General features: G+C 42.0%; 1 protein-coding gene across 2 annotated transcripts in view; it reads left to right on the forward strand.

Annotated features, from left to right (window-relative positions):
• Positions 1–16,029, forward strand: part of PEX1 (peroxisomal biogenesis factor 1) — a 74,664-nt gene that overhangs the window by 682 nt on the left and 57,953 nt on the right. For both annotated transcript variants that reach the window (XM_018047430.1, XM_018047429.1), the window contains exons 2-3: positions 6,362–6,505; positions 8,773–8,856. In XM_018047430.1, the coding sequence (XP_017902919.1) occupies positions 6,362–6,505; positions 8,773–8,856 (228 nt within the window). The remainder of the gene's footprint in view (positions 1–6,361; positions 6,506–8,772; positions 8,857–16,029) is intronic.

Here is a 16,029-nt window from a genome sequence, read left to right on the forward strand (position 1 = left end):
CAGGAGTCCCTGTAAATTAATAGAGACTGAGCCGCGAGCGAGATAGGTTAATAAGATGAAGGTTCTCGCTGCGTCTCCGCTGCTCGGAATACCTCCTAGGTGTGCCCGGGACTTGCAGTGGGATTATGCATACTTGAACCTCTGCAGTTAGTTGCCCTCTGGACATTGTGATTGTGGTAGTTCATAGTTCTAACCACATCCCTAGTTTCGTAATTATAAAATAGGGGCACCTGGTCTACCAGTTTGAGTGTGCTCTGAGGACAAAAAGAATACTTGAAATCTTTGAAAATCCTGGATGCATAGTACCCACTACGGGCTAATCCTTGCAGGAAATATTTAGGAGTTTGCAATAATTTTAAATATCCCACCTCTCCATTTTAGCTACTTGCCTTTAACTACTTTTCTAGATTGTTTTTCCCCAGTCTTTCAAAGCATGTTAATTTCAATAGATCCTGCCATAGTTGCTTTTACTATAGAGAGTCTCTTGGAGCTTCCCAGGTGACAGCTAGTGGTAAAGAATCCTCTGGCTAATGTAGGGGATGTAAGAGACGCCAGTTAGATTCCTGGATGGGGAAGATCCCCTGAAGGAGAAAATGGCAACCCAGTCCAGTATTCTTGCCTGGAGAATTCCAGGAACAGAGGAACCTGGCGGGCTACAGTCCATGGGGTGGCAAAGAGTCACTGAGCATCTGAACAGCAGACAGTCTCTAGGCTCTGATGAGCTATCCTTCATGGCAGGAGATGAGTTAGTATTGTCACCAAGTCCTAGGTAGATCCTGCCGCCTCTGTGCTCTCCATCAGCTCTGATGGAAATTTAAATCATCACCTCAGGAGTTTATTGGAAACACTCCTCACCTGGTGAGCTTATAGGAGTGCTTCCTTATACTAATTTGCTCCTAGAATGTGGGTGCTGTATGAGGTTTAATGGTCTTCATCTTTGTTTTAAATTTTGAGCCTTTGATAAATATTTGTAAGAATTAATTCATGGATATCTTTTTGAAACTTAAACCCCCTTAGCCTTGGAACAAACTGTTGTTTCTATCTAGCCTGTTTCAGGAGACTAGGCCAACTCTTCTCCCTAATTATAAAAGTAACACATATGTAGAAAATTTGGGAAACATGGAAAACTATAAGCAAGAGAATAAAAGCTCCCCATAACTCCCAAACCTAGAGATAACAGATGTTAACAGTTTGGATCAAATCTTCCAGTTTTATTTCAAATCTTCGTTTTATTTCAAATCTCTATTTTTAATAGAAATCAAGGCCTGCACACACTGGTAGTTTTGTATACTGATATTTTCTTACAGTCTTATGAGTGTTTTATTTTATTAAAAGGTAATTGTCATTTTTTTTTTTTAAGTTGCTCAGTCGTGTCCAATTCTTTGCCACCCCATGGATTATGGAGTCCATGGTATTCTCCAGGCCAGAATACTGGAGTGGGTAGCCCATCCCTTCTCCAGGGGATCTTCCCATCCCAGGGATCAAACCCAGGTCTCCTGCATTGCAGGCGGATTCTTTACCAGCTGAACCACCAGGGACGTCTGGTAATTGTCTGGTAATTTTTTTTTTTTTTAGAGGTTGATTAGCGTTCTGTCACAAGTTTGCCGTAATTTAATTGTTCACTGGTTGAACGTTTATATTGTATTCAATTTTTAGACATTAAAAATGATAACTATAATTATATTTTAAGAAAAAGTTAAAAAACATATCTTTGTGTGATATATAATAAAACATTGTTTTATTTTTTGGTTAAAATAGGCTTTCATAAATTATTGAGTTAGAAAGCATAATTTTTAAATTTTTTACTTATTTTTTGGCTGTGCTGGGACTTCACTGCCGCACGGGGGCTTCCTCTAGTTGTGGTGAGCAAGGGCTACTCTGTTGTGGTTCAAGGACTTGGCTCTAGGTGGCTTCTCTCCTCTCCTGTGGAGCACAGGCCCCAGGGTGCGTGGGCTTAGCTGCCCCACAGCACCTGGTGTCTACCCGGACCGGGGATGGAGCCCGTGTCCCCTGCATTGGTGGATGGATTCTTAACTACTGGACCACCAGGGACGCCCCCATGAATAATTACTAAGGCAGAAAGCCATGAATTGGGAGTTAATAGGTAGAATTATTTTACATCAGCTGAAGCATTGAGTACACAATACAGATGGTGCTGTAATGGGAAAAAAGTGAGAATGATTTTCTGAACTGTATCAGACTTAGCTTTTTTTCCCCGATTTCAGTTTCATTGAGATATAATTGACATACAGCTCTGTGTAAGTTTCTTTTCTAGTATTTATTTATTTATTTGGTCCTGCCGGGTCTTTAGTTGTCGCTCTCATGACCTTTGATCTTTGTTGCGTCTTGCAGGATCTTGTTCCCCAACCCGGGATGGGACCGGGCCCCTGTATTGGTGTGCAGGCTCTTGGCCACTGGACCACCAGGGAGGTCTCCCTGGGTCAGTTTAAAGTGTACAGCATATAATGATTTGACTTGCATCACGAAATGATTATCAAAATGGGTACTGAACATCCGTCATCTCCTATAGATACAAAATTATAGCAAAGGAAAAAAAAAGTTGTCCTTGTGATGAGAACTCAGCGTTTACTTTCAACCACTTTCATGTATTAATGCAGCAGTGGTAATTGCATTTACTATGTTCCTAAATGCTTTGAAAATAGATATTTTGGTTTTTTGATGGACCTGCTGAATCAGAATCTTGGGGAGTGGGCTTCAGGCATCTGTAGTTTTATTAAAAAAGTATCTTAAGGCTTCTTGGATGCACCAAGTCAAGACTCACTATTCCCGAATCATACAATGTGAAATAGTGAAAGAGACCATCTATATCTAGGTCATTTCTGTACTTTAATGTGTAAGGAAATCAGCCAGTACACTTCCATGCAGTTAATTTGCCCTCATCTAAAACTCACCTGGCTTCCCAGGTGGCTCAGTGGTAAAGAATCAGGAGACGTGGGTTCAATCCCTGGGTCGGAAAGATCCCCTGGAGAAGGAAATGACAACCCACTCCAGTATTCTTGCCTGGAACATCCCATGGACAGAGGACCCTGGCATACTGCAGTCCATGGGGTCTCAAAAGAGTTGGACACGACTGAGCGACTGAACAACAACTCACCTACCTCCCCCATGCTCACCTTCTCACTATTCTTCCAACACCCAGCTCCTTCCCACATCTGTACTCTTTCTCAAGCTATTCTTCCCAAAAACATTTTTCTGCATCTGATGCTACTAAAAACCATGATCCTACCTCCCCCACGTAGTTTCAGATTCTCTCATGCCCATATTTGTCTCCTTTTCAGAACTTCACTGGTGTGTTTATGTGGTAACAGCTCACTTCTTATACTCTGTTCTGTGTTTCAAATATTATCTTATTATCCAACTCCGTATTTCAAGACTGAGTACCCAGAGAATGTTTTAACTCAGATTTCTTAACCTTGGCGCTGTTGACATTTTGGGCTGGAAAGTTTCCTGTTGTGGGGCTCTGTCCTGGGTAGTGTAGGATATTATTTAACAGCAACCTGGCCTCTGCCCAACTAGAGCCAGCAACACCCCTCCTCCCCGTTGTGACCCAGAGTATCTCAAGACATAGCCGAATGTCTCCTGGAGCACAGTTGCCCTCAGCTGAGAACCACTACTGTAACTCAGTTACTTTGTCTGCACTGCTGAAGCAGGGGAGTGGATTCAAATCCACACTGAGTGCAACCAAATGAACCTAAAGAGCCCTCCAGAAATGACCAGGTGCAGTTTTGCATTTCCTTTGTGTTAGCCAGAGATGAGCCAGGCCTGGGACCTGGCTGAACTAAGGCATTGCAGCCTGTGGTTTTACCAGCAGTTCCCTTCAAGTGATACTGATACCATGGGTTTGGGCAAAACCAGACAGTCAGTCCGGAGAAGGCGATGGCACCCCACTCCAGTACTCTTGCCTGGAAAATCCCATGGATGGAGGAGCCTGGTGGGCTGCAGTCCATGGGGTCACGCAGAGTTGGACACGACTGAGCGACTTAGCAGCAGCAGATGGTCAGTCATTTGTTGATTTGATTGAACTCCTGGAAAAGGGGCTCCTTTCTCTACAGTCTGTCCTTTTCTTCGCTCTACCTGAGTGCCCAGGGGCTCTGTGGTCCAAGTGAATGATTTTTGACATAAAAGTGGACTCAGAACATTAGTCTGCAAAGTTTACGAAATGCAGCTGAACATATGGGTCTGCTTACCACTTTTTAAAATCTATATATTTATTTATTTGGCGGTATCAGGTCTTAGTGGTGGCACGTGGGATCTCCCCTGTGAGGCACTGGCTCTCTAGCTGTGGTGTGTCGGCTCAGAGCACGCGGGATCTCCCCTGTGGGGCACTGGCTCTCTAGCTGTGGCATGTCTGGGGCACTGGCTCTAGCTGTGGCTTGTCGGCTCAGAGCACAAGGGCTCAGTAGTTGGAGCTACGGGCTTAGTTGGCGTCTTGGTTCCCTAACCAGGGATCAAACCCGTGTCCCCTGCATTGCAAGACAGATTCTTAACCACAAATGAATAAGTGAAGTATTTCTCATATTTCACAAAGTTGATTTTTCCCTTTTCCAGGGAGTTGGTGAGGTGTTTTTTTTAATATTTCAGGACATGTTTCATTATTTAACGTCTGTGATTTTAAAAGTTTCTTCATATGAAGTAGGAGAATTGATCTGGATTAAAAGTCACTGACTATGATATCCCAGACTCTCATCCTCTCAGCTCATGTAGTAATAGCTGACCCAGTAACTGAAGACTTTTAACTCCAGATCTGGGGCTCTTGCTGCCATATCACGCTGTTCTCAATGGAAGGATTTTGTCAGCCAAACAGGTTGGACTCTCCTGTGAAGAACTAAGTGATAAATGATGATTTCTTATAAACAAAGTTTTAATAAATTTAAAGTACCTTATATTGCCTTGGAAGTGGCTCCAACATTCTTGGAAATTTGTTCTATTAAAACAAATACAATAAGCAGTCCATAGCTATTTTTGAGATAGTAAAATTTGATGTAAATAAATGAATTTAATAATTTAAGCTTGATAAATTTATTTTGATTAAAGTGAATTTAGTAGGTGGCAGTAGTGGGAAAGAACCCACCTGCCATCGTAGGAGAAGTAAGAGACAAAGGTTCGATCCCTGGGTCGGCAAGATGCCCTGGAGGCGGGCATGGCAACCCACTCCAGTATTCTTGCCTGGAGAATCCCATGAACAGAAGAGCCTGGCAGGCTACAGTCTGTGGGGTTGCAAAGAGTTGGACAAGACTGAAGGGACTTAACACAGCACAACAGTACTAAAACTTCCTGAGATGTTAAGTGTTAATGGCTATTAATGAAACTCTTACTTTTTATTAAAAATGATCTGTATGTGAAAATACGTACAATAACAAGGATGCATGGGGGAAAAGGATATTAAATCATAACCATAATAAAACAGTTAACTTGTGCATAGAAAAAAGGATTAGCCAGAAAAGACCAAATTATATCACCTGGTTGATAATTCACATGGGACTATCAGTAATTCCTTGTATATATTTTTCAAGGTTTATGTACTTTCTAATATTTCTGTAATAAGTTTGTAATTCTTTAATCATAGAAAATGGCTTTTAATCCTTAGACATAAACTTACATATTTTATATAATTGCTATTAATAATTTACATAATTGCTATTAATGAGAATAAATTTTATACTTTGCTTTTTTGACTTATATTTCCATAGTTCAAGACTTAAAATTACTTAATATGAAATTTCAACAATGCAAAAGAGAAGCTATTAACAGTAATTATCTCGGGAACAGGAACCAGCCCTCACATTTTATGTCTTTATATTTCCTGTGCTTTTACCACGTGCATTTATCTAATAAATAAATGCTAATGCTTTTTATTGATTACTTGTTTCTATTTATCTACCTATTCTTTACTAAAGTAGTAAATTTATAGCTTATTTCCATATTGCTAGACATATAAAGATAGCACTGAGTTTTCATAATTATAGAAAATACTGCAGAGATGTGTTCTGGTGTAGTTTTTTTCTTTGAATCATTAATCCTAAATGAGGTCAAAGGCTATCTCAGTTCACTGGCTCCCTGTTGCTGTTGCCACTGTGAACTCTGGAATGGTTGAATCCATTTATCCTGCCATCATAAGGATATGCAGGTATTGGTTTCACCCATAGTATCATCGCCATTAGGTACTGGAAACTTTTTAAATGCTGTGATGCAGGTGGATCACAGAGAGCTTTCAGCTATCTACAGAACTCTTTTTGTACATGTGGATTGCAGTTGTAGTTTATCTTTTATGTGAATCCAGAGAAGCATATAAAAACTTTCAAAACCTTTCTCCCCCATGTCTTATTTCTTGAATAAATAGAATCAAGCGATAGAAGTAGCCTGGGGTCACCAACCTGCATTCTTGAGCTGGGTGGAAGGCAGACATTTTCGTGATGAAGGTGAAAATGTGGCTGAAATTAACAGACAAGTTGGTCAGAAACTTGGACTCTCAGATGGGGCACAGGTAAGCACAAAATGTGATGGCAATGACTTTTTAAAATGTTGTATAGCAAAAGAAATAAAAGTTCAGATGCACGATTTAGGGAGGTGAGATGACACCTAACCTGTGAGCTACTATAACCAGCCTAAGATATTCAAGCTATATATACTACCTGTCATGTACTCTGTTAAGTCATTGTCTGATAGTCTCCCATCCTCTCTACTTGATTTTCTAGTCTACCTTTTACTGTACTCAGTTTCCAGGTTCCTTAATTTGTTCAGTTATTCTTTATGAATTATTCAGTTTTACTTACTATGCTTAGATTGTAAACTCCAAAGCTTAAGGACTCCTGTCTGTCTCCACTTTATCATATTCACCAGTTTATGTTTTTAAATATTTTAAACTGCAGAAGTAATACATATTCAGTACAGATATTTTACAGTTGAAAGTAAAAAATGTTTTTCCCTTTCTCTAACCCCAGCCTCCGAATGAGTGTGTACTGTGGGGTCTCACTAGAACGTTAGGATTTAAAGAAGGAGATCATACATATTTTCTGCAGTTTTTCCCCCACAGACTGTATCAGAGATCCTTTCCACATGTTAAGATAATAAGCATTGAGCGTCTCTGTATATGTATGAAATGAAAAACTCTTTTGCAGTGGGTGGGGGGTGCACAGTGCAGCGTGTGGGACCTCAGTTTCTCTGCCAGGGGTCAGATGCGTGGCACCTGCAGGGGAAGCGTGGAGCCCTCACCGCTGCCCTGCCAGGGAATTCCCAGAAGTGAAATCGATTTTCAAAACCGAGTCGCCGAGTCTAGGGTGCCACACGTCTAAGGTTTGAGAGAGGGGCTAGATTGCTTCCTATTACCAGTTTCTCATGAGGCTTCCCAGGTGGCGCTGGTGGTAGAGAACCCACCTGCCAGTGCGGGAGACTCCAGTTCAGTCCGTGGGCCCAGAAGCTCCCCTGGAGGAGGGCGTGGCACCCCACTGCAGTGTTCTTGCCTGGGAAATCCCATGGACAGAGGAGCCTGGCGGCTATACAGTCCGTAGGCTCACACACAGTCGGACACGACTGAAGCGACTTAGCATGCACGCACCAGTTTCTCAGAATAAGTTTTAACTTATTTTGAACACAGGCTAGTTTTGTTCATGCACGTTTCTGATAGTGAGAATAAGCCACTGATGAGAAAGCCATTGGCCTAGCACTAGTCTTTCGCTTACGTTAAATTTTTGCTGGAATCTTGAAACTGTAGCACCAGAGTAGCCTGATAAATCACTGACTTTGCTGCCTTGTTCTACAGACCTAGGGAATGGACTGTTTTGCCCAGGGTTCCATAGCAAGTTATAATTCTGCTCTCTGACTATATGGCACTTCTCTTCGGGAACTATCATCACCTTATTCTTGATCTTGATGTCTTTATCCGAACCCTGAACAGTCCTGCTTGTTTTTAATTCCCATTTGCTTCAAAGTGAATTTGCTATCTAACGTGCTGCACACTCCCTGTACGTATCGCAGCGGCTCCACTAAGGCACCGTGCCCCAGTCATCGATGGGAGCAGGAAGTGGACTGGCTTGACCGGGCACTAGCTTCTTGCTTTATGCCTGCTCAGAGTCACGCCTTTCAAGTCGTGTATGTGGGAGGCGCCAAGGGGAACAACTGGGGAGCGGGCAAGATGCTCGGGGAAATTCTCCAACCCACAGAAGCTAGAGGGAGCATTTACTCCTCAGGGGCTCTGGATTAAACTATCTAATCCTCAGAAATGCCCATAGAAGTGGAAAGAAAGTGAGTGGGTTCCAGATTCCTGCCAGACACCAACCTTCCTGTGTCTCTCTAGACTGGAATGACAGAGTATGTGTTTCACTATATTTTTAGCTGTGAGTGATTATACTTCTGAATAATTCTAAATGATTGGTTCTGATCTCTATTTCAGTGTGTTACTAACTTTTCCAGAAGCACCATGGCTTGAAGTTCAGTTGCAGAACCTCTAGAAACCATAGTATTTATATACTAGATCAAACCATGACTTAATGACATCATTGTTTTTCTTCTATTTTTTAACTTACAAAACATATATTGTGCTAGGATGTATTTTCCTTTATTTTATAGTTGTGAAATTTTTTTTTCTAAAATGCTGAGTATATCAGCACCTACCTAAGAAGAGCTTGATAAATATTTGTCAAATAAAAGACTACACACACACTTAACTACAGAGGTAAAAGAGAGAAGTTCCTATTTTCCAGGGATATAAAAAAGTCTTTTAATGGTAGTTTTATACTTTTAATTTTTTTCCAGGTGTTTCTCAAGCCTTGTTCCCATGTGGCCTCTTGTCAGCAAGTTGAGGTGGAACCCCTGTCAGCAGATGATTGGGAGATACTGGTAAAGAAAACAAAATGAGAACTATCCAAGTTTAAGGTTAAACTACTTCAAAATATCAGTGTTTTTCTGAGTATAGTTATTTACAGTGCTGTGCTAATTTCTGTTGTGCAGCAGAGCAGCTCAGTGATGCACATATATACGTTTTTTTGTTCCCTTCCATTGTGATTTATCCTAGGAGGTTGTATACAGTCCCCCGTGCCATACAGTAAGACCTTGTTCCTTATCTGCTCCATGCGTGATAATTTGCCTCTGTTAGTCCCAGATCCCCAGCCCTTCCCTTCCCCTCCCGCCCCTGGAGCAGCCACAGGTCTCTTCTCTCTGTGAGTCTGTTTTTGTTTTGTTCATATGTTCATTTTGTGCCATATTTTAGATTCCACGTGTGAATGATATCAGATGGTGTTTGCCTTTCTCTTTCTGATTTACCTCTCTTAGTATCACAACAGCTAGTTGCATCCATGCTGCCGCACATGGCATCGTTTAGCTCTTTTTTACAAAGGAATGAAAGTAGTGTCCCGCTGTGTGTGGACACCACATCTTTACCTGTTCATCAGTTGATGGGTGTTCAGGTTGTCTCCATGTCTTGGCCGTTGTGAGCTGTGCTGCTCTGAACATAGGGGTGCGTGTATCCTTTTGGATTATAGTTTTGTCTGGATATATACCCAGGAGTGGGATTGCTAGCTCATAGTTCTATTTCTAGATTTCTGGGGAAACTCCATACCGTTTTTCAGTGGCTGCACCAACTTGCATCCCTCCCAACCGTGTAGGGTGGTGTCCTTTTCTCCACACCCTCTCCAGTGCTTGTTATTTGGAGACTTTTTAATGATGGCCATTCTGACTGGGGTGAAGTGATACCTCATTATAGTTTTGCTTTTGGTTTCTCTAATAGTAATGTTGAACATCTTTTCATGTACCCGCTGGCCATCTGTATGTCTTTTTTGGAGAAATGTCTACTTAGGTCTTCTGCCTTTTTTTTTTTTGATTGGCTGTTTGTTTTCTTGAATTGTATGAGCAGTTAATATATTTTTGAGATTAAGCCCTTGTCAGTTATATCATTTTGCAAATATTTTCTCCCATTCCTTAGGTTGTCTTTTTATCCTTTTTTTTTTTTCCTGTGCAAAAGTTTGTAAGTTTGATTAGGTCTCATTTGTTTATTTTGTTTTTATTTCTATTGCCTTGGGAGACTGATCTAATAAAACATTAGTACAGTTTTATGTTAGCGAATGCTTTGCTTGTATTCTCTTCTAGGAGTTTCATGACGTCATATTTTGTATTTAGGTCTTTAAGCCATTTTGAGTTTATTTTTGTGCGTGGTGTGAGGGTGTGTTCTAACTTCAGTGATTTACATGCAGCTGTCTAACTTTCCTAGCACCACTTGCTGAAGAGACTTCCTCCCATTTGATTTTCTTATGTTCTTGTTGAAGATTAATTGGCTATAGGTGTGTGGGTTTGTATCTTGGCTCTCTATTCTGTTGAATAGATTGATCCACGTGTCAGTTTTTGTACCAACACACATTGTTTTGCTTGTGGTAGCATTGTCTGAAATCTGGGAGGCTTACGCCTTCTGCTTTGTTTTTTTCCCTCAGGATTGCTTTGGCACTTCTGGGTCTTTATGGTTCCATACAAATTTTTGGATTATTTGTTCCAGTTCTGTGAAAAATGTCATGGGTAATTTGGTACGGATTACATGAAGTTTGTAGCTTGTTTTGGGTGGTATTGCCATTTAACAATATTAATTCTTCCAGTCCAAGATCATGGGATGTCTTTCCATGACTTTGAATTCTCTTTAATTTCCTGTATTAATACTTTATAGTTCTCAGTGCCTAAGTCTTTCACCTCCCTGGTCAGGTTTATTCCTAGGTATTTTTATTTTGGTCCAAGTTTCAAAGTATTGTTTTCTTACATTTCCTATCTGATACTTCACTGTTAATATAAAACAAGTCCAACTGATTTTTGAGTGTTAATCCTGTATGCTTCTACTTTGCTGAGTTCATTTGTTAGATCTAGTAGTTTTTGTATGGAGACCTTAGGGTGTTCTCTATATATAGTATCATGTCATCCGCACATGGGCTTCCCTGGTGATGAAGCATCCTCCTGCAATGCAGGAGACGCAGGAGACGTGGGTTCAGTCCCTGGGTGGGGAAGATCCCCTGGAGGAGGACGTGGCAACCCACTCCAGTACTCTTGCCTGGAGGAGCCCATGACCAGAGGAGCCTGGAGGGCCACAGTCCATGGGTCACAAAGAGCTGGACACGACTGAGTGACTGCGTAGGGATGCATTTGCATATAATGACAGTTCGACCTCTTCCCTTCCCATTTGAATACCTTTTATTTCTTTTTCTGTCTGATTGCTATGGCTAGGACTTCCAATATTATGGTGAAGAAAAGTGGTGAGTGGGCATCCTTGTTTTGTTCCGGATTTTAGCAGGAATGCTTTTGGCTTTTCACCGTTCAGTGTTACATTGGCTGTGGGTTTGTCATAAAAGGCTTTTATTATATGGAGATATGTTCTCTCAGTACCCACTTTTGAAAGAGTTTTTATCACACTGTTGTTGCTGTTCAGTCGCTAAGTTGTGTGCGACTCTTTGCAACCCCATGGACTGTAGCACGCCAGACTTCCCTGTCCTTCACTATCTCCTAGAGTTTGCTCAAATTCTTGCCCGAGTCAGTGATGCTGTCTAACCATCTCATTCTCTGCTGCCCCCTTCTCCTTTTGGCTTTAATCTTTCCTAGCATCAGGGTCTTTTCCAATGAGTCAGCTCTCCGTATCAGGTGGCCAAAGTATTAGAGGTTCGGCATTGGTCTTTCCAATGAATATTCAGGGTTAATTTCCTTTAGGATTGACTGGTTTGATCTCTTGCAGTCTTAAGGGACTCTCGAGAGTCTTCTCCAGCACCACAATTCAAAAGCATAAATTCTTGAGTGCCGGCCTTCTTCACAGTCCAACTCTCACATCCATACATGACTGCTGGCAGAGCCATAGTTTTGGCTCTACTGTCCTCTGCAGCAAACTGATGTCACTGCTTTCTACTGTGCTGTTTAGGTTTGTCACTGCTTTCCTTCCCAAGAACAAGCGTCTTTTAATTTCATGGCTGCAGTCACCGTCTGCAGTGATTTTGGAGCCCAAGAAAATAAAATCTGTCACTGCTTCTGCTTTTTCCCCTTCTGCTTGCCGTGAGCTGATGGGACTGGCTGTCAAGGCCTTAAGTTTTTGTAATGTTGAGTTTTAAGCCAGCTTTTTCACCCTAACTTTCTGCAATTAAAGCAATATCATCCACATACTCTGAGGCTGTTGATATTTCTTCCAGCAATCTTGAGTCCGGCTTGTGATTCATCCAGTCCAACATTTAGCACAATGTACTCTTGCCTGGAGAATCCCATGGAGGGAGGAGCCTGGTGGGCTACAGTCCATGGGGTCGCGGAGAGTCGGACACGACTGAGCAACTTCACTTCACTTCACTCTGCATATAGGGCTTCCCTCGTAGCTGAGCTTGTAGCTCAGCTGCAGTGTAGGAAACCCTGGTTTGATTCCTGGTCAGGAAGATCCCCTGGAAAAGAGAGAGGCTACCTACTTCAGTATTCTTGGGCTTCCCTGGTGACTCAGCCAGTAAAGAATCCACCTGCAATGTGGGAGACCTGGGTTGGGAAGATCACCTTGGAGGGCATGGCAGCCCACATGAGTATTCTTGCCTGAAGAATCCCCAAGACAGAGGAGCCTGGTGGGCTGCAGTCCATGGGGTCACTAAGAGTCGGAAACAACCGAGTGACTAAGCACAGCCAGCAGCACTCTGCAAAGAAGTTAAATAGGCAGAGTGACAGTATACATCCTTGTCAACAAAGGATCCAAATTTTTATCCACTCCGTTGTTCTACGTCCAGTTCTAACTGTTGCTTCTTGACCTATATTACAGGTTTCTCAGGAGGCAGGTGAGGTGGTCTGGTATTTCCATCTCTAAGAATTTTCCAGTTTGTTGTGATGTACACAGTCAAAGGCTTTAACATAGTTAATGAAAGTGAAAAAAGTGAAAGTTGCTCAGCTGTGTGTCTGACTTTTTGCAACTCCAAGGAATTCTCCAGACCGAAATACTGGAGTGGGTAGCCGTTCTCTCTAGGGGATCTTCCCAACCCAGGGGTGGAACCCAGGTCTCCTGCTTTGCAGGTGGACTCTTTACCTTCTGAGCCACCAGGGAGGCCCTGGTGAGTGAAGCAGCAGTAGGTGCTTTTCTGGAATTCCCTTGCTTTCTGTATGATTCAGTGAATGCTGGCAATTTGATTTCTGATTCCTCTGCCTTTTCTAAACCCATCGTGTACACCTGGAAGTTCTCAGTTCACTTACTGTTGAAGGCTAAGCTTGAAGTATTGTGACCATAACCTTACTAGCGTGTGAAATGAGTACAATTGTACAGTGATTTGAACATTCTTCAGCATTCCAGTCTTTGCGATTGGAATGAAAACTGACCTTTTCCAGTCCTATGGGCGCTGCTGAGTTTTCCAAATTTGCTGACGTATTGAGTGCAGCACTTTATCTTTCAGAATTTGAAATAGCTCAGCTGGAATTCCATCACCTCCCCTAGCTATGTTGTTAGTAAAGCTTCCTAAGGCCCTCTTGACTTCACACTCCAGGATATCAGACTCTAGGTGAGTGATCACACCATCCTGGTTATCTGGGTCATTAAAAACTTTTTTATATTGTTCTTCTGTGTATTTCTGCCACCTTGTCTTAATCTCTTAATCTCTTCTGCTTCTGTTAGGTCCTTACCCGTTCTGTCCTTTATTGTGCCCATCCTTGCAGGAAATGCTCCCTTGAGATCTCCAGTTTTCTTGAAGACATCTCTGGTCTTTTCCATTCTATTGTTTTCCTCTGTTTCTTTGCACTGTTTGTTTAAGAAGGCCTTGTTATCTCTCTTGGCTATTTTCTGGAACTCTGCATTCAGCTGGGGCTGTTTCCCTTTCTCCTTTACTTTTTGCTTCTCTTCTTTCCTCAACTCTTATAAAGCGTCCTCAGACAACGTCCTTGCCTTCTTGCATTTCTTTTTCTTTGGGATGATTTTGGTCATGCGTCCTGTACAATGTTACAGACCTCCATCCATAGTTCTTCAGGCACTCTGTCTACCAGATCTGATTACTTGAATCTATTCGAGCCCTCCACTGTATAACCATAAGGGATTTGATTTAGGTCATAGCTGAATGGCCTAGTCGTTTTCCCTACTTTCTTCAATTTAAAGTCTGAACTTTTATGTAATGAGAAGTTGATGATCCAAGCCACAATCAGCTCCAGGTCTTGTTTTTGTTGACTGTATAGAGCTTTTCCATTTCTAGTTGCAAAGAGTATAATCAATCTGATTTCGGTATTGACTGGTAACATCCATGTGTAGAGTTTTCTTTTTGTGTTGTTGAAAGAGGGGCTTTGCTATGACCAGTGTGTTCTCTGGATGAAATTCTGTTAGTCTATGCCCTGTTTCATTTTGTACTACAAGGCCAAACTTGGCTGCTATTCCAGGTATCTCTTGGCTTTCTACTTTTCCCTTATGATGAAAAGAACATTTTTTTTTTTTTTTGATGTTAATTCTAGAAGATGTTGTAGGTCTTCGTAGCACTGGTCAACTTCAGCTTCTTTGGCATCAGTGGTTCGGGCATAGACTTGGTTTACTGTGATGTTGAAGGGTTTGCCTTGAAATGAACTGAGATCATTCTGTCATTTTTAAGAGTACACCCAAGTACTACGTTTCAGACTCTTGTTGACTATGACAGCTTCTTCATTTCTTCTAAGGGATTCTTGCCCACAGTAGTAGATGTAATGGTGGTCTGAATTAAATTCTCCCATTCCCATCCATGTTAATTCACTGATTCCTAAAATGTCAATGTTCACTCTTACCATCTCCTGCTTGGCCATACCAAATTTGCCTTGTTTCGTGGACCTAACATTCCAGGACCCTGTGCAGTATTGCTCCTTACAGCATTGGACTTTACGTTCACCACGAGACACATCTACAGCTGGAGTGTTGTTTCCACTTTGGCCCAGCTGCTTCATCCTTTCTGGAGCTATTAGTAATTGCCCCTGCTCTTTCCCTAGTAGTGTTATCGGACACCTTCCAGACTGTGTCACGTCTTCTTGCCTGTTCATACTGTTCATGGGGTTCTCAGGGCAAGAATCCTTCCATGGTTTGCCATTCGCTTCTGCAGTGGACCACTTCTTGTCAGAGCTCCTCACTGTGGCCCATCTGTCTCGGGGGGCCCTGTATGGCAGGACTCATAACTTTACTGTTATTCAGGTCCCTTCACTATGACAAGGCTGTGACCTGGGAAGGGTGGTGAATTCTGTGAGATGCTTTTTCTGGGTCTGTTGAGATGACCGTGTGTTCTTTTGACTTTCCTTCTGTTTCTGTGGTGTATTACATTGATTGATTTCCATGCGTTAACCCATCCTTGTGAATTTGGAGTACATCTCAGTTAGTAGTGGTGTATGATCTCTTACGTGGTGTTGGATTCAGTTTGCTAATATTCTGCTGAGAATTTTTACATCTGTAGTCAACAGAGATACTGGCCTGTGCCTTTCTTTTCTGATGTATCTTTGTCTGGTTTTGGTATCAGGATGATGGTGGCTGTATAGAACATCTTTTGAAGTGTACCCTCCTTTTCCATCTTTTAGAAGAGTTTGAAAAGGCTCAGTATAAATTATTCTTTGTATGTTTGGTAGAATTCACCTGTGAAGCCAACTCGTCGTGGACTTTTGTTTGTTCTTTCTTGTTCAGTCGCTAAGTCATGTCCGACTCTTTGTGACCCCATGGACCGCAGCTCACCAGGCTTCCCTGTCCCTCACCATCTCCCAGAGTTTGCCTAAGTTCATGTCCACTGAATCAGTGATGGCACCCAACCATCTCATCCTCTGTCACCTCCTTCTTCTCCTGTCTTCAGTCTTTCTCAGTATCAGAGTCTTTTCCGATGAGTAGGCTCTTCATATCAGGTGGCCAGAGTATTGGAGCTTCAGCTTCAGCATCAGTGCTTTCAATGAATATTCATTCAGGGGTGATTTCCTTTAGGATTGACTGATTTGATCTTGCTGTCCCAGAGACTCTCAAAAGTCTTCTCTAGCACCACAGTTCAAAAGCCTCAATTCTTCAGTGCTCAGCCTTCCTTACGGTCCAATTCTCATATCCATAGGTCTTCCCTGATAGCT

The sequence above is a fragment of the Capra hircus genome, chromosome 4 (assembly GCF_001704415.2).
Source record: "Capra hircus breed San Clemente chromosome 4, ASM170441v1, whole genome shotgun sequence".
Taxonomy (NCBI): domain Eukaryota; kingdom Metazoa; phylum Chordata; class Mammalia; order Artiodactyla; family Bovidae; genus Capra; species Capra hircus.